This window comes from Ciona intestinalis, chromosome 1 (assembly GCF_000224145.3).
Source record: "Ciona intestinalis chromosome 1, KH, whole genome shotgun sequence".
NCBI lineage: Eukaryota > Metazoa > Chordata > Ascidiacea > Phlebobranchia > Cionidae > Ciona > Ciona intestinalis.
The window spans coordinates 2,339,517-2,366,282 of record NC_020166.2 but is presented as its reverse complement, the minus strand read 5'-3'; the positions used below and the strand labels follow the sequence as shown (position 1 = coordinate 2,366,282).

Sequence of the window (26,766 nt, the reverse complement as noted above, 5' to 3'; positions counted from 1 at the left end):
CTAATCTTAACTCTTGGAATAATACCTGTATATTATAAATGAATAAATGAATGAATGAATGTAACTTGCTTTATCCTAGCGTGGCTGAAAAACGACAGTCGTTATAACACAGATGTTCTGTTCCATACACCTCGTGCCTGCTAACTAGTTAACATATATCATATGTAACTTATTTGTCCTCGCATGAAAGTGCAACGGCTGTCGTTATAAAGCAAGTTCTCTGTTCCATACAACTCGTGCCAGCTTACATGTATTATGGTGATTAGTTTATGTGACTTTGTGGGTGATTGTTTTTATGTATGACTGACAAGTTAGACATCTCAATAGTAACCACTACCCAGTTGTGTATTACTATGAGACAAATTAAATGCAAAATCCTTGCAGGCTAAAAACTGTGTTTTTACACTTAAACTTGAAGATAAAACATCCTCTAACTATAGCAAAGCAAATTACAAAACGGAAAATACCTTGGAAACTTCTTTAGGGTTTGAAAGATTAAATTTTCTTCCTAAGATTTTCCAAGCTTTTTCTTGCAGAGCCAGTGATGCCGAGTGCAATTCTAACCTATATCTTTTTAACAGTGAATTATCTACTTCTATGCCGTTTAGTTCTAGAAGTGCAACACTGAAAAGGTGTAAAAGAAATGAGTAAAAAGCCAAGCCATGGAACCTGGAATTTAGGCCAGAGTTAGCAATTACCACATACTATTACAGTCACCACACATGTTGTTTTTTAAATTTTCAACACAAAAAGATTTATAGTAAAAAAAAATGGAACAACTGGTAGATTCTAAAGTAAGATTAAGATTAAAAAACATATACAAAACAATATAATTTTTGAACTTTGTGAATCAGGGCTTCGCAAATTGAGGGTAACGGATTTCAGGGGTGGCCAGGAGTATACCAATTGGCAATTTTACACAAAGTACTTTATATGTTCTGCTATTACCCGTGGTGGAAAAACAACTCTATAAACATCATTTCCACACAACTTACCAATACATATGTGGCATCTCAACTCCAGTAAAGTGTTGCCACATATTCATGCCAGAAAGTTGTTCTTCCAGTTGCAACATAAGAATATATGAAGCTATTGATTCAACGCAACATACTTTTTCACTGGAAACACTGGTGTACGATGGTCTGTTCACATCCCAATCATACTTTGTGTCTGAAATAAAACGTATATTTGCAATTTTGCACTCCACATTATATAAACAGAATATAGCACAACTCCAAAAACATATGAAAAATAAGGTTAATTGTTTTTGTATTGATAGAAATTCTTAAATGTGATCTAAAGGTACCACCAAAGTTTCAAAACACAAAACAGATTTTAAAAAAAATTAAGGTAAAAAGTGCAAATCCAACCGTTGTAGTTGAAAAAAAATAGTAGCAATAGAAGTTAGAGTAATTTTAATTAGGTTAAAAACAAACAGCTATTACTAGTTGATTAACTTGATTTTAAGTTGTCCACTAACTAACCACTAACGAAAAAATGTTGCCCAAAATTAAAAACTATGGCAGGCATATTGAAGCTATGTAAAACTACCTTGAAATAAGTATAAGTGTTCTGAAGAGTAGTGTTCTATCAAAGAAGATAAATTAACCAATCCCCACAAAATGTTGTCCAAAAATAAAGACTTAGGTAGGCATAAATGTAAAACTCTACCTTGAAATAAGTATAAGTGTTCCGAACAGTAGTGTTCTACCAAAGAAAATAAACCTTGTTTAATGTTGTCAGGATCCATCAGCCAACTAGCTATCATAGGATCCTGGAATAAAAAGAAATTTATATTTGTCTGGCGCCAAACGCACCATCGCAAAGTTGTTAGCACGTCTGCTCCTAACCCAAAGGTAATGGGTTCAAGACGTGGCCCTGCTACCTCCCAATTACCCATTTGTTGCTTATATATGGATAGACAAATGCACAATACAGAATTTTTAATTTGTGAGGTTCGAATCCTTTTATATTCGAATTATATTACACATTTGGTATTCTGTTTATTAACGCCACTATACGGCATCTTTTTTTGCATTTTCCAAAAAAAAGTATTCTAGATTATCTAGAGATTAAGTATTCTAGATTCCAAAAAGTATTGTTATTATTCTGTAATGTGCATCCAGCATCCATATGCATATAACTATGGATGCACATTACAGAATTTCAAATCTGTGAAATTCTAATCCTTTTGTATTCGAATCTAAGTACGGGATTCTGTTCTGTTAATAACATCATAAACCATAACAACAATTTTTAAAACTTAATAATTTTGAAAAAAATATTTTTGTGTTTGTGGGACTTTCAGAGTAAACGTTTCGGGGCGTCTTTTTATAGCCTGCTACACATTTTGTGATGCAGAAACTACCTAACCCAATAGTACAATTTTTGATCATTTTACCCCTTATGATCCAACAAGGCTGCTATGAAAGAGTCAATAAACCGACTTATGTGGGTAAAATTATTTTTTCCTATAAATATAAAAAGATTCGAAATTCTAGATTCGGAATTCTAGATTCGAAATAAAGTATTCTAGGATATTCTAGAATACCTAATTATTCTGTAATGTGCATCCCTATGCATATTACCCACCTGCCAATTGTTTGACGTAGTAACACCATGTACACCACTATTTAACATCCATTTAAACTGATCTTTTATACAAAACGCAATTTGTATAACGTCTTCATCAAAACTTTCAAAGATATTTTGAATATCTTCTATTACACTGGGGTGTCTTGTTTTGAGAATCTGTATAGAAGATCTAATTTAATATTTTTTAACAATTATGTTACAGCAAGCTTTAACAAGTCAAAAGTGATAACTATTATTAAAATAATTGTGACAAATAATCAAAATTTACAAATATTCTGGAGCTAAATCTGCTACAAAGCTTTGCTAAAATAAAAAATTGCAGCATTTTCGCCCCAGTCAAGGTCTATTCTACACATAGGCTTTTATTTTTTGAAATGATCAAGTTATTCATTTAGTACACACTTCTTATTCTACACATAGTTTTTTGAGGGATGTTTAAAGTTTGCACTTTGCATAGTGAACCTATATATAAAGTCATACAGTGTACCTTACACTTGTAAAACTCACCTGAATATCAAGATAGTAAACCACAGTGGGTGACCAACATAAGGATAAACCAACAAGTTTGGGATCCTAAACAAAAACAATAAAAAACAGCAAAATTAGACAAGTTTTTATACCATAGGGTAAAAGGCTAACAGGAGACAAGCATATAGTTAGTAATCTGTTTGGATATTGAGGAGTAAATTTAGGACAGGTTTTGTTTACATCATGAAATAGGTTACATAAAGGCAAGGGGAGGGGGATTCAAAGAAAAAAAAAGGTATTTTTATTATTTATGCACATTTTTTTCAATTGTTAATTATTAAAAAAAATTGGCGCAAAAAAACCCTTACCACTGCATGTACTGACCAAAAAATAACATTTGAATAGTTTTAAAAAAAATGTTATTTTTTAAAGAGATTGTGACCATTAAAATCCCCTGGCTGTATCACTGCATAGACGGTTCAAAAATAACATTTGTCTATCAGATATTCTCCAAAAACATGAATTCCTTTATAATTAGCAATCACAATTGAAAACTTACTTTTTCAGATGTACAAGTTTGGACATTTACAGAAAATGCAAACTTTGTCTCATTTGCCCAAATATGGAAGAAATCGCTGAGTTTTTCGTGATCAATGTTAAACACTTTATATTTTTCACCAGGTTTAAGTTCAATGTTGGTATACCAGGATGGAATCTTTGGTTTTCTAACCTGAAAAAATAATTAAAATGCTATTAAAGATAATTAAATTGGTTGGGGCTTATTACCTTCATACTTACAGATTTAAGTAAAACAATAAGTTTGAATGAATGAATGTAACTTACTTTATTCTGGCATGGTCGGAAAACGACAGTCATTATAACACAGATGTTGTTTCATATACAACTTGTGCCAGCTTACGAGTTACCATGTATGTTACTTTGTTCATGATTTTAAAAAAATTAAAAGCTTAGGCACGGACTTGGACAGTTATTAAAATGCTGAAATGTTCACTGATTAACTCAGTGCAGAAAATTATAAATTAGGTATGAATACTCTGCCAAGCCAGCTTTAAAGTCAAGCACAGTGACTAAGCCAGAAAAAATAAGGGCAGTGTTTTAAAAAATATTTATTTTTTTTTATTTTTTTATAAATGACTTTCTTTTTTTAATTGAAATCCCCTTGGCTGCGCCACTGACCACAACTGACCATACATATTTTATATACAAAGGTGTATTGCTCAAATATCATACCTGCATGTCTGGTGAAGCTTTTTGTTGGTCAACCGAGTCGTTGAAACTTGTTTGAAATAAATCCAATGACATTCTACTAACGTAAGGTGTTGAATGTTTGGTGACAACATGAGTTTCATTATTTTCACATAATGATACAGATAATTCACGGGAGATTTCATGAGCCACACGTGAGTCTTCAATTGTTGCGCAATAATTCGAAAACACATTCGAAATTGAGATATTCGAAACTTTACTTTGGTCGCTCAGTTTCTGACTATCATGGGTGTGTGGGGTTAACACTAGGTTGAAACTTTGATTGACAGATGAGTTGTAACTTTGATTGGCAGATGGGTTGAAACTTTGATTGACAGATTGGTTGTAGGAATGATTGACACATAGGTTTGGGGGTAGGTTAATAGACTGACTGAACGCACCCGTAGTAGAATGACTGCTATTTGGGGTGGTTTGATTGACAGATGGGTTGTAACTTTGATTGACAGGTTGGTTGAAACTTTGATTGACAGGTTGGTTTGGGGGTAGGGTAATAGACTGACTGAATTGACCTGTGGTAGAATGACTGGCATTTGGGGTGGTTTGATTGACAGGTTGGTTTATAGTTTGATTGACAGCTTGGTTTGACGGGAAATTGATGGATTGACTAAAGTGGTTGGTAGTAGAATGATTGACATGCTGGGTGGTTTGATTGACAGGTTGTGTAGCTTTGTGAGCAGTTTGTGTAGAAAGACGAGATTTGGACAAATATGTTCCAATACCTTCAGCATCTGATTAGATTTGTCAAAATGAGATAAAAATAAAAATATGTTTTGTCTGTAAAGTCTAACCAAAATTAAGCAAAAACAAAAAACACTTTCTTTATCATTTTCACTTTCGTTTCTTTTTTCCCTCATTTTTTCCCTCAAAGAAAAAACACTTTGCAACACTTGGCCACCATATACTACATTCTACATACCAGACAAAACTTTAGCATGAGCAATGATGGCAACAGCAGCTTCTGCCTCCGTCAATCCTTCGGTACTTCCAATTATTTTAATCACATGAAGTTTTTTTCTTTCTTCTACCTCCCATGCATTATCACCATACAGGTGTTTCTTGCTGTGGTTGGAAATTTATATTAAGTTGAGTAAAAATTACTAAGTTATGTATATATAAATATATGTATATATACTAGTTTTATTATTTGGAATTCAGATATATATATTAATTTATTTATTTTATTTTTTGTAATTTCATTCAGCTGTGGGAAAATTTGGATTTTAAATAAATGTAAAAAAAATAAATATAAAGTACATTGTTCATATACCAGTCATAAAAACATTGACACCAAAATTTATTCAGAAAACTTTTTGCAAAGTCAAAATATATCGAAACAAAAAAATGTACAACCATCTACCTCTGAAACTTGTGTATGTTCCTCAGTATGTTTTCCACTTCTGAGGAATTAGCTTCCGCCACTAGTTTACATGAAGTGAAGCCAGCTAAGTATAAACCTCGTGCTCTCTTGTTGTTTAACAATGGTATCTACAGACCATAGGTGTTAGTTAAAGTTTTTAAATTGGAGTGTCTGACTACTTCTAGGGTTATTGGTTCAAGGCTTGTACTGCTAACGTTTTGTTGTGTTTGTTTAAGACAATTAATGGAAATTAATGGAAATAAGACAATTAATGGAAACCCAGTGGTCCTTAATGAGTTGTTAAAAAGATAGCCATACAGTAAAAACTGTCACCCACAAAGCCACAAAGTTACATGCGTGGTAACTTGTAAGCTGGCACGATGAAACAGAACCACCGTGTGTATGAAACAGAACCACTGTGTTTAACAACTGTCGTTTTCCGGCCGCGCGAAGATAAAGCAAGCAAGTTACAAGCTAACCTGGTACATAATGACAAAAATATTTATGACAGAAAAAAGTTTTACAAAACTAACGCTTTATTAGATAAAAATAAACAATAATATATGTCTGGCTTAATAAATTCTTATACAAGTTAAAACAACCTTACCCTAGTTAGATCTAGTAGTTCACGCTGTACACCAAACAACAGTCTTGATTGGAATTCATTGAATAATAACTCCATACACCACCATGCAAGTTCGTGGCAAAATGAAGTTACCATGCCTAGTATGTAAAACAAATACATTTTCTCAATCGGTATGGTATTATTATATGTAATGTTTGTTGTATAATACATACTGTTGCTACCAGGTGTATTATACTTTTATTTTGACTCTGTATGTGGGGTATTTTATTGTATAATACATTTTTCAAGGTAATTTTTATTTTGTTTTCAAACTAAAATAATAATAAAAAAACAGAAAAAAAGTAAATCTGTATGCTGAAAGAACACAACATTTCATCTAAAATCCAGATTTGAATAGTCTGTTTAAATTTTTCACCCCCCAAAAAAACTTTTTTTAACAAAAAGCATAAAAACGTCCTAAAACAATGAAAAATGTCTCTTGTAAAGAAAATAAATCTATGACAAACCTGCAAATGATGCAGCAGATTGTTGCAATGCTTGTATCACGCCACGATTACAATCATATTTATCACATATTGATGTGAAAGGAACTTCTTGGAGTATATCTTGCAATATTAAAGCTGCATAGAATCTTTGTAGAATAACAAACAAAACTGTTACTTATATTTTTAAAAACGATGGCAATAATCATATTATTTAAAAGGGAGAGAAAGAAATCAACAGTAGCAAAATGACAGTCAATAAAATGCGCTATGGATAAAAGCTGTGGGAAAAATAGATAGACCTAAGCTGCTTAAAAACAAAGTTTATGTGTTAGATTATCTTTAAGGCGTATTTCAAAACTGAAAAAGTGAAAAGTAGCCAAAAGACATGGCTTTTCAAAGCTTTAAGCTGTAAAACATGTTTTTTTTTTTAAATTTGGCATTCATTGTTGAATTGTTTTCAATTTTTATATGCAGCAAACCAGTTACTGATAGAATCCAAAAATACTTGAAAAACTATGATTAAACTGACCAAAAAGTGTCACCTATTAACTGACATTTAATAAAAATGGATCTGATTTTGATGAATTTAGAATTATCACAGCAAACTAACAACTGAATTTTTCAAAAAATCAACAAAAACTGAAACATATTGCAACTAATTGTGAAAGTTATGACGGCCATATATAAAAAGACAACAATTTACCTTTTATGTATTGTAATCTTCTGTTGCAGCTTAGTTGAAAACCGTGCACCTCTAGCGCCACCCGATGCCAACCTTGTAAGTAAGCCTTCCTCCACACCAACCAACACTGCCACCCGCTGGTGGGGTCCATTTAAATTCTCGTAGATTGATAAATATTGTGACCAATCAATAAATAGCCAGTCGTTTAACACATTCAGGGGTGTAATCTGGAATAATAAATGCATAAATCTAATAAGTACTGATTTGATGGTAAAGCAGATAGTAACTTTTGTGAAAAACATTTAAATTCTTATACATTGATAAATATTTTGTTAAATTACAGTCGTTTAACACATTCAGGGGTGTAATCTGAAATAACGAACGCGTAAATCAATGTAAAAAGTACGAACTTTATGGTGTAGCAGATAGTAACTTTTGTGAAAACCATTTAAATTTTCAAACATTGATGTTAACTTTTGTGTGCTGTTCTGCAATTTTTTTATTAGATGTATCAGACAAAAAGCATATATTTTATATACCTGATAAATTAAATGCAGTTCAGAATCCAAAGCAAACGCTCTGGAAGCTACTTGTAAATCAGCAAGTACTTGTAAGGATTGGTCGGTTGGTAAGGATGAATATAACGAGGCACGACCAAATTGTGTAGCCATCACTTTCCTAGTGGGTGAAGTATAATTGCATGTAACTAGCTTTATCTCCGCAAAGCCGGAAAATGACAGTGGTTTATAACATGGGTGTTAATATACTAGCTGAAGAGTACCAATGGTGTTACTTTGTGAGTGGTTATTTTTGGGAGTTTTTTCATTTTTTTATGTGTTGCTGATAATTTGGACAAATCATTAGTGACCATTTGGTTGGAGCAACTGCCGTTAAACGTTTTGCCGAAGGACACATACGCCCACAATGGTAGCAGCAACGAGTCTTAAACACATAACCTCTGGGCTAGAGGTAGGCCCACTAACCATAGTGTATTAAGATATAATGTTATGAGCTGTGTTCATTCACAGGAGGCAGAAATAGTAAGACCCACTTTTACTATACATTTAGCAGGCAAGCTTTTAATTGACACTGTTTCTTTAACTGGTTTTTACCTCTTGGGTAGGTATATAGAAAGACTATCGTTTTAATGCTAATTTTCTCCTCTTTGTTAAGTTAATTACCTTGATATTTGTTACTGTATTCAAAGAAATAACAATTTTTATTGGCTGTAATGTTTACTGATAAATGCAGTACAGAAAATTTCAGGTTAGGCCTGTCTACCTTGCCAGCCCAGGTTTGGCACCTATGAATAACAGTATATTCTTACTTGGACATTGATTGGCCTTTTTCTTCACATTGTTGAAGGTAAATGAATTCATTATTCACCAGCCATTCCACACAAGTATGTACGATGTCATCTAATAGTTTTAACTCGTGATTAGATGACCTACGTCGGCGTTGTGAACTTGTCTGTCAGAATTTTTTTTTCTATTTTAAAATTTTTAATATAGTGGGGGGGGAGATGGGACACCTTTAGCACATATTATCCAAAAATTCCAATAGAGTTTTAAAAAATTAACAACGGTCTATGGCAGTCACGAGAAAATGATTTTATATTTTTTTGTGTGTTCTATTTACTACTAAATAGAATGAGAAAAAGGTATGAAAAGGTGGCCCATCTCCCCTGCTCATATGCATTTTTGATTTTTTTTTTAAATTAATAATTCAAAGTTTTATTAAAAAAATATTTCAAAACTATTAGTTTAAATTTTTAAAAAAATATTTTTTTTTTTAAATTAAAAATAATATAATCAATCCTTTTGAGTGGAAGTTATAATTGTAACAAGGCACATTATACATGACTCTTAAAGTAGAAAACAAAAATACTTACAGTTTCACTTGACAACTGCGCATGAAGAAATGAATATTGTATGTAAACCATCACTTCATGTATATTGCTAACTAAACCACTTCCTATGACCTGGTAAGCATAAAATAAAATCACATACGGTTGTCATGGTACAGGGCTTCTAGAATGATATTGTAAAAATTTCATTCATATTTGTTAAACATAGGGTAACTTATTGAATAATTTGGAAAATATATACTTTGGGTGTTTAAATATATAGTAGGGTGGGGGAAGACGGAACACCTTTTCATTTTATTTTATCATCCCATTTGGTAGTAAACAAAAAACATTCAAAGAATTATAAAACCGTTTCCTCACGACTCCCATAAACCGCCAATAATTGTTTAAAACACGATCAGTACATTTGAATATTAAGTGGTAACTGTGTCCTGTCTTCCCCTACCCCCACCCCACTATATATATAAAATATAAATATTTAACTTATAAAAGCTCTACCTCTAGTACTGCCCTTTCCATTCTAACAGTTGATTTATTTTGTAGTTTCCCAACCAAGCAACTTTTCACTGGAGGTATATCGCTAAGTGTTAATAATTTCGCTTGATTTCTTTCATTGGTGCGACAAATTAATATACTTTCTCCTGTAAAATATTCAAATCATATTACATTCTCAACCTTTTATGGTTCATATTCCCTTCAGAGAGCAAATAATTTAAAAAAAAAAAAAAACAGGAGAGTTTACAAAACTAAAAAGGTGGGTAGCAACGGTAAAGCAACAGTTGTTAAAACACGCTTAAAAAAAAGAAAGAAAGAATATTTTAGATAAAATCCGTGACCACTACACTCTGTCTGTACATACAATACAATGTAAAAAAAATTAGTAAATAACATTTAATTAAACATATTGTTCTAATTGGAAGAGATGTGTGCGTAAGACACAACCCGTAAAAGTAAAGCAAAAAAATCACCCGTATCAGACTCTCCCTTCCTTCCAGCTCTTCCTGTCATCTGTTGATAAACTCTGAGATCGATCAACGCTCGATGGAAGATAGGAGTCCGGATAATGACTCTTCTCGCCGGAAGATTTACTCCTGCATCAGATAAATTTTATTCTGTGTGTGAGGTCCTACAGTGTGTCACGCTATGGGAACTGAGATTTGGGCCACAGTTGGCCCAATAAACATGTGATTCAACCCAATGGTGACCACTGGGTTAAAGCTGAGTAACCAAATTGTTTTAGGGGTAATGGGCCGATTCTAAATCTTAGGACTCATAGCCTGCCACGTTTCAGCACCTCACCCATGTTGAACAGAATAAAACCAAAAATATTTGAATGTAACTTACTTTATCCTTGCGTTATCAAATAACGACAGTCGTTATAACACAGGTGTTTATACACCTCGAGTCAGCTTACGAGTTACCATGTATGTTACTTTGTGAGTGATTATTTGTTGGGGGTATTTTTTACTTTTTTTATGTATGGCTGATAATTTGGAAACCCATTAGTGACCACTGGGTGGCAATTGCTGTTAGGTATCCTGCCCAAGAACACAAACGCCCACAACGGTAGCACTGACGAGCATAGAACCCATTACCTCTGGGTTACAGGCAGCCTTGCTGTAACCACATAACCACGGCGCCAGACGAATTACTTTCCCACGGCGCCGGATTTATTATTACAATTTCCAATCATATGCTCTATACAATATCTGCATAATAGATATTACTACAGCATATTATTTACCTGAAGATAAAGTACTTGTAGCAACCAGCACAAGGATATAACTTTGTCGAAATCCAGATTCTAATATATCCCTTTCCTCTGTGGTTAAACCTGTATATGAAGTTTATGGAGAATACAATGTAGAAGAAGTTTGGTTTTAATTTATACCTTTGAGGCAAGTGGTTTCCATTTAATGGGCCAATTTATGCTAAAATTTGAGGTCACTTTTTAGGGGCATATACTTCTGTAGTTTAGGGCTTCTTTAGGTCGTAATTTTTAATATATATCAATACATATATATAGTAGGGTGGGGGAAGATGGGACCAAATACCTTGATCGTGTTTTAAACAACTAACAACAATCTATAGGAGTCGTGAGGATACAGTTTTATAATTATTTGAATTTTCTTTGTTTACCACCAAATGTGACAAGAAAATAGAATAAGATGTGGTGTCCCATTTTCCCCACCCTACTATATATTATATATTTTTTATAACAGGTTTAATTACCAGCGTGGTGATAAGCCACCCCAATAGGAATAGTTGCATGCAACAATGGATCGAGACCGGCAGGAGATCTTCTTAATTGTTCCAGTATGCCAGCTCGACCAGCGGTTGCAATTTTAGTGCTGTGTAAAGAAATATGTTATAGTAGGGTAGGGGGAAGATGGGTATTTTTTCATTCTATTTTCTTGTCCCATTTGGTAGTAAAGAAAGAATATTCAAAGAATTTTAAAACTGTATCCCCATGACTTCTATAGATCGTTGTTGTTTGTTTAAAATTTGATCAGGATATCTGGATATTATGTGCTAAAGGTTATCCAAAAATCTCCACAACCCCATTATATATAAAGTTAAAACATTACATAGTAAGTAAAAAGTACGAAATAAGGTGAAAAAAATATTTTACATAAAGTAAAAAATAAAAAGCAATTATATAACATTAAGTAAACAAACCTATGGCATTAATTGTCAAGATAAAAAAAACATATTTTTTTACAAATACTTTTTTGTTTTTTATTTTTAACGATCGTTGTTTAACTTGTTTTATTGCTAATTACCCTTATTTGCTACTATTAATAATTTAATTTTAAGCATCGTATTCGAAAAATATAAATAAAATTTAACTTATTCTAAATAGTGTAAACCATAACATAAAATACCCATTAATTTGTTGAAAATTTCTTGCTATCAAGTTTGCGAGATTTTCGCACCATTTTTTAGTCGGGCAAAACAATAGAACGGAGTGATTATTGCAGATTGTTTCGTAACATAGTGCAGTTATGTCGTCATCATCCTCCTTTTTAGAAAGTAAAATTCTTATGTTTTTTCATAGGTATGTGCCAAAACAAAGTAGTCTCTGCCCAGAAAAATAAAGAAAATCTGGGGGACATTTTCGAAATGAAGTTACACCCATAGTCATCGAAAATAGGAAACCTCATTAGTTAATAAATATTTTGGCAATTTTGGCTGTAGGTGTTATGTAAACACATAGCAGTAGGGTAAAAGTAAGGTTATGCTAAAAATTGGAGAGCTAAAACATATGATGTCACGATTGTCACCCCTGTTTTAAAAAGTGGGGTGAAACTGTTTACATTATGTGCATGATGGTTTGATTTTTTTTAAGTAATAGATTATCTTATATCTAGTAAACTAAATATGAATTAGTTTAAAACATTTTTAATTTTTTTTTTTTTACAAATAAAGTCATAAAATCTACATAAAATGACTAAACTCACATTGAATGTAACTTGAGGTTGAAAATCTCTACATTTTATTAACTTCTCATCAAAAATTTCTTTCCCAATCTTTACATATCTTGATAGTGGGACGGGTCTGTAGGATAAGTAATGATAACTTTTACAGTTAAGGACCATACATAGTGGAAATGTCAAACGTTATTTCCATTACAAATATATGTAGAAGCAGAATGCTAATATTTATTGCTATGCAGTCTCTTTCTTTCCAAAAACTTGTTAGTTCTGGTCATTCAGCTTTATACAGGTCAAAATAAACACAAATGCCATGTTCCACAGTAAAAATAAATCTTTTTTTACCTGAACTTTGTCTCATACACTAAACCATCCAACCAAGTAGCAAATAACCCCAAGTTAGTAACTGTGGCACTTAACCCTATGATTTGGCATGGTGGAGTTTTTATTGAAATTTCCTTTGTCTTCAAGTACCTTTAAATAAATGTTTTATTTATTATTTTATTCATTTTAAAATAATGTTTCCTTTAATCATTTTTATTACATGTTTTGATTGTTCATTTAAGAAAATTGTTTCATGTAATCATTTTTAATAAATGTTTTATTTAATCATTTTTACTTTTTCACAAATGTTAAGCACATACAGTCTTTAGCCTAAACCCCGGTTCTACTCTGCTGTTAGATTAAAAGCGTGTAAGATTGGCCAAGTATATCACATTCCACACATTAATCAACGAGTTTTCTAGTGTTCGACAGGGACAAGTCAGTGTAACTATATTTATCAATGTCACCCAAGATTTTGCTAGAAATTAAAAATGCAATACCATGTAACAGACACATTAGTACAATTAATGGTATTACAAATCTAAATAAACAAGTAAGCTATACCATTACCAACCTTATCTTAGTAAGCAGTAGTTCAAGCAAGTACCCTCTCCCATCATCGCCCACCATATGTAACTCATCTACCACCACCATACCTAAAAATATGTCGCACATACAATTTATTTACCATTTGGTTGACAACTGACAAATATGATGCACACACAATGTTACTGCCATTTTTGACTACAGTTAGATCTAAATGTAGGGATGCACATTACAGAATAATTAGGTATTCTAGGATATCCTAGAATACTTTATTTCGAATCTAGAATTCCGAATCTAGAATTTCGAATCTTTTTATATTTATAGGAAAATGAATTTTACATACAAAAGTCAGCTTATTGACTTTATCATAGCAGCCTTGTTGGATCACAAGCTATAAAATGATCAAAAATTATACCATTGGGTAGTTTTTGCGTCACGAAACGTATAGCAAGCTATGAAAAGACGTTACGAAACGTTTACTCTCGAAAGTCCCACAAACACAAAAATATTTTTTTTTCAAATGTAATAATTTTCAAAAATTGTTAATATAGTATGTGAGGTGACGTGTGATGACGTCATTAAACAGAATACCGAAGCCCGTAATTAGATTCGAATACAAAAGGATTCGAAATTCTGTAATGTGCATCCCTATCTAAATGTAATCTATAGCAGGACAACAACAGTTATATTATAGGTGTTCTGTTTCACACACCTCATGTCTGCCTATTACCACAAATGTACTTTTGTGGAGATTATTTTTATGGATTTTTTTATTTATTTAATACCGTAAGTATATGGCTGACAACCTAAATAACCAAGATATCATGCACGATGCAACCCCAACTTTTAAAACAGAGGTGGCATCATAAGATGTGGTAGCCAAGATTACAACTTGAAAAAAGCTTTTACACTGCTGTTAGATGTCTAGACAAACAAGCAGAGACAAAATATATTACATTTACCACATTATTAAACAAGGTTCTATAACTATAAGCAACTGTAATTTAACAATGTGAGCAAAACTTTGCTGAATATTTGGACAATTTTAACTTCAGATCTATTTCTGTAATTTTCATAATATTTTCTTAGACATTAAATACGGCCCATGCAACTTACCAAGTTGTTCAGTGGATTTCTCTTCAATAAGTTTGTTTAAAATGCTGTTTGCTTTCTCGATGGTACACACTGCAATATCTACGGATGAAAATCCACCGGGTGGCGACATACCACCCATGTAACCATCAACATTTAGTCCAGTACCGTCAAAAATATTTCGCAGATGAAACATTTTTTCTCTGGTGTAAATAAATGAATATAATATATTAATGTTTATATATTATTAATACCTAATCAATGAATGGCCAAAACAGTTTATATTTAAGCTGGTCTGCTACCAGCTGCATTTGATACAGTAGGGTGGGGAAAGATGGGACACCTTTAGCACATAATATCTAAATGTCTCTAAAAATCTCATTGGTAAATAGCTAAATAGCTACCTTGCTAGAGATACAAATGGAAACACCAGCAAAGCTTTTTTCCCTGTGCCATAAACTCTTTTTGCCATCAGTATTTCAACAATAAGAGTTTTACCAGCACTGGTAGGTGCGGAAACAATCAGATTTTTACCATCTGAATAAAAATGAACAAGGATTAGATCAAAATACTGAAAAACTGATAACAATTTTTAACATGAGTACTAAACGTTTGTCCAAAATAGTATTGTTTAATATACATATCAAAAATAAAGACTTTTGTGTGTCTCTTTGATTATGGTATCAAAGATTAAAAAAACGAAAAAGCAGGATAAAGTGACAAAACAACAGTTGTTTTTTACATTTAATTGAAAGAAAAAAGCGTGGTCGCTACACCTAGCAGACAAACAACGAGCCATATATGTTTAATTTTTTCAAGTTATACTTCAAATAGAAACAAAAGTCTGCGTAAAGACAAGACCAATACCATAAGCGGGTACCGGCTTTAAAGAAGATTGACTCAAACATTAGGTCATATTGAAAAAACGAAACCCCCGAAAGCAATCCCACTATTTATAGGTATGTTATAAAACATCACACATAAGCCTAGCAAATGCTTATAAAGTTAAAACGAGTAAACTAGATTTTTAAAACATTATTTTGTTACCTAAAACTCCAGGCAAAGATAAACATTCAGCCTGCCATGCGAACATATCAGTTAAACCAACTGCAGTGTAATTGTTTCGTATGCATTCTGGTAAACCCCAATCTTGCAGTTTTTGATTTGCCATTATATGGTCAGAAATGCCTTTGCTGTAAAAGTTTTGTTGTGAGCATGCTGACAATACAGTATATATATAAATATATAATATATATAAAAAGCTTTTTTTTTAAACATTTTATTTAGATTTTCATTTATACTAATATATGCGAAGCAGAGTGAAAGTATTGGAAAAATGCTGTTGTTAAAAAAAAAACAGGTATGGTAGGGTGAGGAAAGATGGGACACCTTACAACAGTAACAATTGTCAACGCATTTTTTTCTGCCAAATAGTCAAAAACAACTAAAATCTGAATTAATATCGCGTAAATCAGAAACCTTGGGTCTCGTGTTTGCTGTTTCTGTTTGGCAGTTACAAACAGCTTTTAACAAAACACCAATCTTCTTTTGTAGGTTCCATATGATAAGCCTGTGGCATGTCTCATATACCATCACTAATGCTGTAATTCCATGCTACACATACTATCTTTGTTTCACAAGAGTTCGGGTATGATACTACTTGGCTAACTGCACACAAAAATGTTTTGGAAATTTTCAAAACACCCGGGTAAAAAAGCAAAGTTACTTTCATATATAGTCTAACGAAATGGTTTGTCGGCCATTTTTGGACTTTTTAATCCATCATAAGAGACCACATGAAAAACGGCACAGAGATTATTCTTGTAAAAATAATAAGTAAATATTTATTTAGATTATTTCAACAGAAAGTTAGTACAATTAAGTCTCTTTTCTCATTTTTGGGTATGTAGTTTTGATATTACAAGCAGATATTAAAAAAAAACAAATAAATATTCCAGTTCAAAATAACATACAGACCCTGGTTCATTTTTTTCATCAGAAAAATCCAGTTTCAGATAACTGGTTGAAAGTATTTGTTTTGGTTAAATGTCCGTAATTTTATAATTGATGAGAGAGGTATTGTATGTATGCCATCCTGTTTAAGAAAAGTGTTAGTCCTTCTAATTTGAAATGAGTTTGTTAGTAGATCTTGGTTAATTTAGGCTACAAATAACATACCCAGCTTAGTTCTGACGATTTTAAACCAAAAACTATAAAGTTTCAACGTGTAAACGTCGTGTCTGGAACGTTTCTAACGGAGGGTGGTAATGAAGTTGAACCGGTTGGTCATTGTATTTGTTTCGACTTAATGCGCATGCTTAGTAGCGTCTCGGCGCATGTGCAATAGCGCGTGGTAGAAATGTATCATTCGGAAGGAATATGTCTCAGCAACGGAAGTATAGTTATAGTTATACACGGGTGTTCTGTATATATGCAGCGCGTGGTCTGGTAATGTAGCGTGACAGTTATGGTCTAGTAAACTGCAGACTGTTGGTAGCCTAGAAACAGTGGTATAATCACGGAAACTGTGACGTAAATTATAAATGTGTGGTAAAACTGATATTTTAAAGATATATATGGAAAGTTAAACTTAGCGTTAGTGAATTTATATTTGCGATATAGGTATATGTACAGAACTTACAGTAGAGTGGGAGAAGATGGGACACCTTTCCTTCTATTTTCTCTTTTGGTTGTTAATAAAGAGCACTAAATTATAAAATTATATTCTCACGACTTCCGTAAACCGTTGTTAATTTGTTAAAACACGATTAGGATATTTGGATAATATGTGCTAAAGATGTCCCCTCTTTCCCCACCCCAAAATAAGGTTCTTCATTTTGCCCTAGTGTGTTCCGATTTTTCGCCTTGGGGCTATTGTGTAGATAGTGAACTGGTGCTTTATAAAAAATGAGGCGGAAACATATGTTGGCAATCGTGACTGGATTCTTCGAGACATTTTTGTTTTGCGGAGTTATATTCGGCTGGCCCTACCTGCTTGGAATACTAGAGGATCTTCGAATATATAATGACTTATGTAAAACGGATCAAGCAACAATTTTTTTGCCAAATACCACGTCAAGACCACAGCAATCTATAAGCACGGAATATGACCTACAGCAAGCATACGCTACCTCACCAGCTGCACCAAGCACTTGTCCGAAGCAGCAGTCGGCGCTAAACCTTGCTTTTGTTCTGGCAACATCGGTAACCAAGATATTACTCCTACCATGCGGTTACATATATGACACATACGGTACTTGGGCGACTCGAACGCTTGCGACAATCATGTTCGTTTCTAACTGTATACTATTTGCTGTTATAAACATGCAGCAATCGTGGGTAATCTACCCATCAGCATTATTGATGTGTATAAGTGGTGATATATTGCTTATGTCCATGGTTCAGTTGTCCTACCTTTCGCCGAAACGAAGCTCGTTCATCATGAGTTTAATTATCGGTGCTTACGACGGATCTGCAGCAGTAGCGCTGGTGCTAAAATCAGTTTATGACCAAGGTATATCTGTACAAGCTATCTTTATCGCCTACAGTCTGCTTTCAGTGTTTTCCGTAACAAGGACACTCTTTCTGACTCCAAAGTACCGGTTTCCCAGAAACGTTCCAGCAGATATAGTTTATGGCATTAGAGAACTAAATTGCTGCTCGGAGTCGCCGCAAAGTCCAGAAAACTTAGCACATCTCAGCAGCAACCCGCCATTTCATTTATGCTCATCAGAGTGCCGGTCGGAGTTACGTTCGTTTCGGCAAGGGCTGTGTACAGTTTATTACTGGGGACATATCTACTTCCTTGTATTGGGGAGAATGCTGGAACTGTTCTTTATTTCAACTGTCAAGCAATGGCTTTCCGCACTTGGTGCGCCTGCGCATTACGAATCCGCATTCGGAATTATGTTAATCTCTGGAATTGCATTAAACTTTGTTTTCGGTATAATTATGGACAAAATGACAGCCTGTTTTACTACACGCCGCGCAGAGTTTCCTATGGCAAACACCGTATGTGTTATACTTATTGTAACCATCGTGATCGCTATTTTATTTTGTGGTCTTATATTAATTAATATCTTACCACTGCAGTATTTTTCATTCTTTTTGTTTTCAATATTTCGTGCATTCTTTTATAACGTTGCGTATGCTTTCGTATCCACCGTTTTCCCCTCAAAAGACTTTGGAAAATTTCACGGTTTTGCCTTTACAATAACAGGTTTTGTAAGTCTGCTTCAATTCCCAATATTTTCTTCTATAGTTGTCGATTTCAAGGCAAATTTTGATAAATGCATATACGTATTTTTAGGTATGTTTATCGCTTCTCTTCTACACCCAGTAATTCTTTATAAATATCGCCTTACAATCAATAGAGGATCGAGAAAAAATTCTATTAATCACGAAGTGTATATCAACACCGCGGCTATTTCTGCATCAAATAAAAGTTTCTAATTTACTCAGTGTTTTTGTACAATGCGTGATTGTTTTGATTAATAAAATAACTCTCTTCAATGTTTTCGAAGAAAAGTATATTTAGTAGGATGGGGAAAGACGGGACACCTTTAGCACATAATATCCAAACATCCTAATCGTGTTTTAAACATTTAACAACGGTCTATGAAAGTCGTAAGGATACCGGTTTATATTTTCTTTGAATATTCTTTGTTTATTCAAAAACAGGACGAGAAAATAGAGTTAAAATGAATAGGCTACCGCATCTTTTCCCACCCAAATCTATAATGTTATGACACGCACGCCAACGATAGTTTTTTGTACCTCGTTCAAACGTGTTTTGTTTGTATGTTGTTTTCTAAACAATCTTAAAACAAAGCATTTTTAATTTAACCGCTTCAAACAATAAAAAAAAGAAAATGACAAATTTTCTTTTATTTTTTTTCTTTCTTTATCTATAGCCGTTGTTTCAACCGTTATCTTTCGTCGTCAGGTTTATAAGCTTGCCCAGATTTTTCACTTTACAATAAACAAATGATATTTAAAATGTGATTTTATTTAGTTGCATTACTTAACTATAATGGCAACAAACAATATCTCATCTACTTTAATAGCGAGAGTGCTGACGTGGATGGTCGTCGACTGGCATGTCGTTCATCATTTTCTCCAAGTAGTATTGGTCGTAGTAATAATCTGTTAAAAAAGACAAAATAAACTTGTATGCAAAAAAATGTGTTAGCAAATTTTTCACAAAAGTTACAAGGCAACACTGACCCAGATTAATAAAGATAAAATTTCACACAGCCCGAAATTAAATGTAGCCACAGTTTTTTAAACAGAAATAATAATTGTGTAAAAAACAGCTATCTAAAAGGATAAAAAATGTATAAGCATTACCTTGCGCTGCTTCTTGCGCTGCTTGGTTTCTGTAAAGAAAAACGGCGCGGCGGTTAGATATAACGCCTCTAATCGTTTCAAAGAAAACGGTTAGTTTATTATTTTAAAATACAAACTTCTGTTGTTTGTATTTCCACCAGTTGAGTGAAGGCGTCTTGCCACTCTCTCCTTGCTTGACGAGGCAGACGAGTGCGATGAGTAGAATGGTGAGAAGTCTTCGATCCATCTTGTTGTAAGCATGTCAATTTACTTCCAAATCATTAGCGAGGCCCGAAAGAAGAAATCTCCAAGAAATGCAAAGACTTCTCATGTGTAAGAGAAAAATCTTATGTTGAAACAATTTGCATCAAGATAACTTTCTGCTTTTAGTAATCTTTATAAGGTCAATGAGCTTAGTTCTAGGTACACCTGTCAATCAAGATAGATTATACTTCCCGCAACGTTCTTGGTGCACATGTCAATCAATGAAAACTTATCGCAACGATTTGTCGTTAATGAGCTGTTGCAAGAAATTGTGGGGCTTCTTTATCCAGGACGCCTTAACGGGTTATCGAAATATTTCTGATAAATAGTTCGTCTTGCTTTTATGTCGGTAGCGTTCCTCGTACAGATTAACTATTTCTAACCCCTTTTGGATAAATGTTATTTTGAAATGTGGATGTCCGTTTCAAAGAGACGGGAAGCTGTAGCACTACTGAATCGAGAAATAAAGAACTGAGGGCCTACAATTGTGGAGCATATTTTGTATTTTTCTCTGTATAAAAATATATTATATAAAATAATATTTTTTTGCAGAAACATGATTTTAGTTTGCGCTGAAATATTAATCTTCTTGGAACACTTTGGTATTTGTTTGCTATTAAATAAATTGAAATAAATATTTTTGCTACGGCCGAAATGATAGATTTAGCATGTATGCAGTTACTTGCCATTGTGTAATACATTATTTCTTTACACTAGAATGTTTTAAAAACGGTTTTTAATTTAAACTAACCACAGAGCATGTTTTACTAAGACCATTCCGTATTAAAGAAAATGTATATATAGTAAGGAGGGGGAGATGATGGGACACCTTTTAATTTTGTTTTCTCTTTCCATTTGATATTAAACAAAGAACATTCAAAGAATTGTAAAACCGTATCCTCGCGACTCCCATAGATCGTTGTTAATTCATTAAAACACGATCAGGTTATTTAAACATTATGTACTAAAGGTGTCCCATCTTCTCCATCCTACTGTATATTCGCGACTCTGAAAAACAGTTGTTAATTGTTCAAAACAAGATTCGGAAATATAGGCTTTATGTGCCTACGACATCCAACTGTACTCCACGGTATACTTCCGGGATGCCGAAAAGATTTCACAATATTTCAGATAAATATTTCATCTCATAGATTCGTTATTGGCAATTTATATCCTGGAGATGTTATTAATAGTGGGTGTTATCTTCTTATAATAGCTGGGAAATTTTTAATCACATCGGGAATGCCTATAACTTCCTTTCGGCTTCGCTACATATTTGGAAGCAGTCTTTCAACTCGTGGTAAATGAGTCGCTGGTTTTATAATATTTCTGATGAAAGCTTGAATGTTTATACCTTTAACAATATTATTTTATCTTGTGGAAGTTATTAAAAGAGGATTTTCCTCTTTCGCACGAGAAGTCCTTGCATTTCTTGGAGATTTCTTCTCTCAGGCCTCGCTACTTATTCGGAAGTAAATTGACATGCCTCCTACAAGCGGAAATAGTTATTGTGCAGAACCGTATAAATGCAAGGCCGTATTTTGCTTAGACTTCACAAGTTAATCAACTTACAACAAGATGGATCGAAGACTTCTCACCATTCTACTCATCGGACTCGTCTGCCTCGTCAAGCAAGGAGAGAGTGGCAAGACGCCTTCACTCAACTGGTGGAAATACAACCAACAGAAGTTAGTATTTTAAAATAATAAACTAACCGTTTTATTTGAGACGATTATGAACGTTATATCTAACCGCCGCGCCGTTTTTCTTTACAGAAACCAAGCAATGCAAAAGGCAGCGGAAGGTAGGCTATAAAGCTCATACATTTGTTTATCTATTTAAATGACTGTTTTCTACACAATTGTTTTCTGTTTATGGATACATTTAATTTCGGGCTGTGTAAAATTTTATTTGTAATGCTGTGGTTCAGTGTTGGCTTATGTTTTTTGCGTCCAAGTTTATTTTGTCTTTTTTAACAGATTATTACTACGACCAATACTACTTGGAGAAAATGATGAACGACATGCCAGTCGACGACCATCCACGTCAGCACTCTCGCTATTAAAGTAGATGAGATATTGTTTGTTGCCATTATAGTTAAGTAATGCAACTAAATAAAATCATATTCTGAATATCATTGATTATTGTAAAGTGGAAAATCTGGTGCATTGTTAGTTGTTAATTGTTCGAAAAAAAGATTCGGAAATACTAACGACATCCAACTGTACTCCACAGTATACTATACCTAAATAAATGAAATTAAGTAAGTGTAATACGTTTTACCAACAGCGCACCGAAAATTGATCGAATAAAACCAACTAACATAGAAACCATAAATTTTCGGCTAGGGATAAACGCCTTAATTGAAAAAGTTACAAGCGCCGTCATGTAATTGCGTATGCATATAATTTTTGAAGAAAAACGCAGATAATATTGCATTAAAAGCTTAGGTGAAACGTCTTTTTAAGCAATCATTTGGAACTACGGCTATCTCAACGCGTGCGCAATACAATATGTGCGTTTCTGTGACCAAAACTCGCTTAAGTTTACGTTTTTACATGACACCTTTCTAAAGAAGCTTTATTTACATTTCGAAATAATAAGTATAAAATGTTGGTACTAATTTGAATTGTTTTTTTATTTACCTAAGATGTGAATATACTCGTTTATCTAACATTAATATCCATTTAGATATGTTTTAATTTTGTTTTTCATCACTTTTTGTAGTCCTGTTATTCTTTAGTGTCCCCTTTAAACTAACTAAGAATGTTCACTGTATACGCATGACTTGTTTTCTAAACTGGACGTTTCTCCATAGTATACTCATAGTTTCTCTATGTTTCCCGCAGACGGTGTCACGTGTCTGCAGATACTAAAATTTACGATGCGTGAAATCATCTGACCACTTCGCTTGGTTTGGCAAAAGTCAGTTGGCAAAACGTCTTTGTTTAGACTGTGACGTGGTTTGTCGTGTAGTTGCTTACTTGATTCTAACATTTGTAATATGTTCTTGTTGTTTATAAGGTGTATCTTTTATCATAACTCGATTTTAGATCTTTTTTAGGTCAAATGCCTACTTCAAGTCATATTTAGTGTAGTTTACAGAAGAGTGAGAAGACTACGTCAGACAGGCCACGACATCAAAGATTCTAAACACACCCAAATGAACATCGCTTTAATTGATAGAGTGTGTTTTTCTAATTCCAACGACACCTTGCTTGTTTTAATTGGTTCTGTATAACCAAAGATATTTCAGCTCAAACACCGTGAATTTCATAAAACTGATTTAAAAGTTGCGTAGAAAAAAATTTAGAAGTGTACTACCCACGTGACAAACACGTCACAAAATTGTTAAAGCGTGGCCGTTCTCATTCAGAAAGGCGAGAGGCATTGTTTTCAGCGAAAAGCGAGAGAATAAAAACAAGAGATCACAGATCTAATGAATGAGCACGTTTTAACTAATTAGCACAGTATAGTAGAGTCGGGGAAGATGGGACACCTTTAACACACAATATCCAAATAGCCTGATCGTGTTTTAAACAATTAACAACGGTCTGTGGAAGTCGTGAAGATACGGTTTTATAATTCATTAAATGTTCTTTGTTTACTACTAAATAAAAAGGTGTCCCATCTACCCCCACCGTGCTATATTAATTAATCCTTTTACTACAACGGTCGACTGGGCTCGTTCAAAAACAAATTTGAATTAACCAACAAAACGGTTTCTAGTCGACATTAGTGACTGTGGAGCAGTAGGCAGAATGTATTTATACATGTATTATAACTAATGAAACTTATGACGTATGAGGATTAAGTGATTGGTAAATAATATGTGTAAATACGCTTTGTACAACTCCTGTACCATGCGTTTATTGTAAACTTACACTAGTTAACGTTGTCGTCGCTTAAAAACGTTTGTTTTCATGAATTTTGACAAAGCATAATCACGCATTAATTAGGTAATGTTAGAAGTTAATATTAATCATATGATGTTGATTTAAAAATAATGTTTTAACTACGATTAATGATAATTAGTAGTGCATTTAATGCGTGCCCACTTAAATGCTAAAAGTTTAATTCAGTCGTGAATCGTTATGTGTAACGTGGGGTGTGTTTACACACTTTAAGCGGACTGCATACATATATTGTTTGGCAGCAAAACGCTACGTTTTGACGTTATAGTTTAACGTTTACGTGGGTCGTAGTTTAGCTTTCAAGGTCATCGTGGTTTAGCCTTTAAATGGGTCCTAGTTTCCTACAAAAGCAACACATATGCGGTTACCTAATTACCTACATGCAGAACAACCATTTTTTCTATATTATTACTTGCCATATCTTGAATACAAGTATTCATTTTTATTTATACAGTGTAAAATATCGGTATCGGTGAAAAAAATGGTATCGGTAGGACTCTACTTAAAGTAGTAGCACGAATATGTCTTCGAAAACTCGAAACAAACCAAAGAGAAGAATTACAGATTACAACTTCGAACGTCTGACTTCAAAGCATATCGAAGATGCAAAGAATTTGGTTGCAGCTCATTTTTCCACCTTCGCAAACTATCGAACTACTTTGACAAGCTCGACAGCGGACATGATACAATTTGACGCATACAGAACAGAAAATATGATACGGCAAAATTGCTCAACTGGAGTATTTGAAAAATGTTCTGGTAAAATGGTAGGAGTGGCATTGGGCATTATCGTTGAAAAGAACAACACCGAACTTCAGGTAAGTTAGAAATTTACTTTTTCTGAGGATTTCTTATTCCAAGACGGAGTTACACCAGTTACATGGACGAAACACATAAACAAGCTGGTACAGTTGGGCCAAATCTCGCATTAATCGCAGGTCCCCTACAAAGACCTTACCCATATACAGAACAAAGAAATAGTTTAGAAAAATAATTGTTTGTTGTGATGCCCCTGCAGTGCCATAACTACCAGCAGGCCCCACGGTAACTACCAGCAGGCCCCCACGACCAGGTAGTACAACCCTCTAACTTAGGTGTTAGACTTTAACACGAATATCATGTCACAGAAACTTCAATGGTATTCGATAGAGGCGAGTTCAAAAGAGTTATGGTGGCATTCAATTGCTCGTTTTATGAAGAGTTTACACGGCGATGATATATTTGAAGCGATTGGTGCGAACAGAATCTTGTTCCAGCATATCATAGTAATTGATCCTGACCATATTGGAATAAATATGGCCTACGCATTATTAAAACGCAGTTTCGGCGTTGCAAAAATGTTAAACTGTGAAGCCGGTGTTGGCCTTCTGACATCTCCGGTCACCCTCAGAATCGCTAAAAATAAATTTAAAATGTCTGTTCTTAAAACCGTTGACTTGACGAAATACATTGACAAAGAAACGGGTGATAGTCCATTCGCAAAAGCCACTCCTCCACACCATTTGTTTACATTGGCGTATATTAAATTGAGAGCATCGCTTCTGTAATTTATAAATTATTAAACTTGTGAACTTCGAACGTTAGAGCGAGAAGACTTTTACATATTTGAAGTTGCATCTATAAGTTATGTTCTAAAATTAATTTCTCAAATATTTTGTATCTCGTACTTGTTCTTTGTTGCTCGACAGTTTTTAAAGTGTTTTATCATCATATTTTAAATGTTGACTGCATTAAAAAACCTTTTCGTGTTGCCCCAGCTCCTTTAGTGTTAGAGAATACCAGGCAATTGCTATGTTTGTTTAGGAATATATAGTAGTTCGGGGGAAGATAGGACACCTTATCATTATATTTTCTCGTCCCATTTAGAAGTAAACAAAAAACATTCACAGAATTGTTATACCGTATGCTCACGACTCCCATAGACTGGGAGAAGATGGGACACCTTTAACACATACTATCCAAACACCTTGATCGTGTTATACACAATTAACAACGGTATATAGGAGTCGTAAGTATATGGTTTTGTAATTATTTGAATGACTTTTGTTAACTATAAATGGGACGAAAAAATAGAGCTATTGACGCACACAGAACAGAAAATATGATAAGGCAAAATTGCTCAACTGGAGTTTTTGAAAAATGTTCTGGTAAAAATAAAATGGTAGGAGTGGCATTGGGCATTATTGTTGAAAAGAACAACACCGATCTTCAGGTAAGCTTTTTCGTTTGGGTTGAGAGTTAGTACTAAATAGGTCAAATAATGTGGGGTAACAGGCCAGTCAACTAGCTCCCATAGCGTGTCATGCCGTAGGCGTAGAACCTAACTCAGGGAGTTGGGTTCTCTGAGTGCCAGTATTAATTTTACAGAATTGACTGAGTACGAGTATTAAATATATAGTAGGGTGGGGGAAGATGGGACACCTTTTCGTTTAGTTTTCTCTTTTCATTTGGTAGTAAACAAAACATTCAATGAATTATCAAACTGTATCCTCGCGACTTCCACAGACCGTGTTAATTGTTTAAACACGATCAGGCTA

General features: G+C 33.7%; 3 protein-coding genes and 1 long non-coding RNA gene across 7 annotated transcripts in view; 3 read left to right on the top strand and 1 right to left on the bottom strand.

The window, feature by feature from the left end:
• Window positions 1-449: 449 nt before the first annotated feature.
• On the bottom strand, window positions 450-15,894 carry LOC100179525 (DNA polymerase theta). The gene is made up of 26 exons (XM_018817333.1): window positions 15,771-15,894; window positions 15,128-15,260; window positions 14,748-14,926; window positions 13,660-13,741; window positions 13,107-13,235; window positions 12,789-12,885; window positions 12,213-12,349; window positions 11,560-11,678; window positions 11,072-11,161; window positions 10,296-10,418; window positions 9,826-9,968; window positions 9,352-9,441; window positions 8,788-8,930; window positions 8,000-8,138; window positions 7,482-7,687; window positions 6,800-6,924; window positions 6,315-6,430; window positions 5,708-5,835; window positions 5,267-5,409; window positions 4,315-5,078; window positions 3,623-3,793; window positions 3,103-3,168; window positions 2,593-2,751; window positions 1,726-1,774; window positions 996-1,170; window positions 450-624 (listed from the first exon to the last, which is right to left on the bottom strand). Exons 1-26 carry the CDS (start codon window positions 15,892-15,894, stop codon window positions 450-452), a joined length of 4,005 nt encoding a protein of 1,334 aa, XP_018672878.1.
• Window positions 15,895-17,630: 1,736 nt separating this feature from the next.
• LOC101242497 (solute carrier family 43 member 3-like) lies at window positions 17,631-19,175 on the top strand. Its single transcript, XM_004225547.1, has 2 exons — window positions 17,631-18,666; window positions 19,033-19,175. The coding sequence occupies exons 1-2, from the start codon at window positions 17,631-17,633 to the stop codon at window positions 19,173-19,175; spliced, it is 1,179 nt and encodes a 392-aa protein (XP_004225595.1).
• Window positions 19,176-21,860: 2,685 nt separating this feature from the next.
• Window positions 21,861-22,449, top strand: LOC100186644. Its single transcript, XR_182012.4, has 3 exons — window positions 21,861-22,003; window positions 22,091-22,119; window positions 22,295-22,449. It is a non-coding gene; the product is annotated as an uncharacterized LOC100186644 (long non-coding RNA).
• A 2,230-nt stretch (window positions 22,450-24,679) lies between these two features.
• The window catches only part of LOC100184264, a 3,022-nt gene continuing 935 nt past the window's right edge, over window positions 24,680-26,766 (top strand). For 2 of the 4 annotated variants that reach the window (XM_026840862.1, XM_009863881.3), the window contains exons 1-2: window positions 24,680-24,950; window positions 26,339-26,441. In XM_026840862.1, coding sequence (XP_026696663.1) covers window positions 24,751-24,950; window positions 26,339-26,441 — 303 coding nt within the window. In that variant the 5' untranslated portion in view covers window positions 24,680-24,750. Of the gene's footprint in view, window positions 25,048-25,356; window positions 25,987-26,338; window positions 26,442-26,766 lie in introns of those variants that run through there. The other 2 variants (XM_002130392.3, XM_018816148.2) reach the window with 2 other exon arrangements.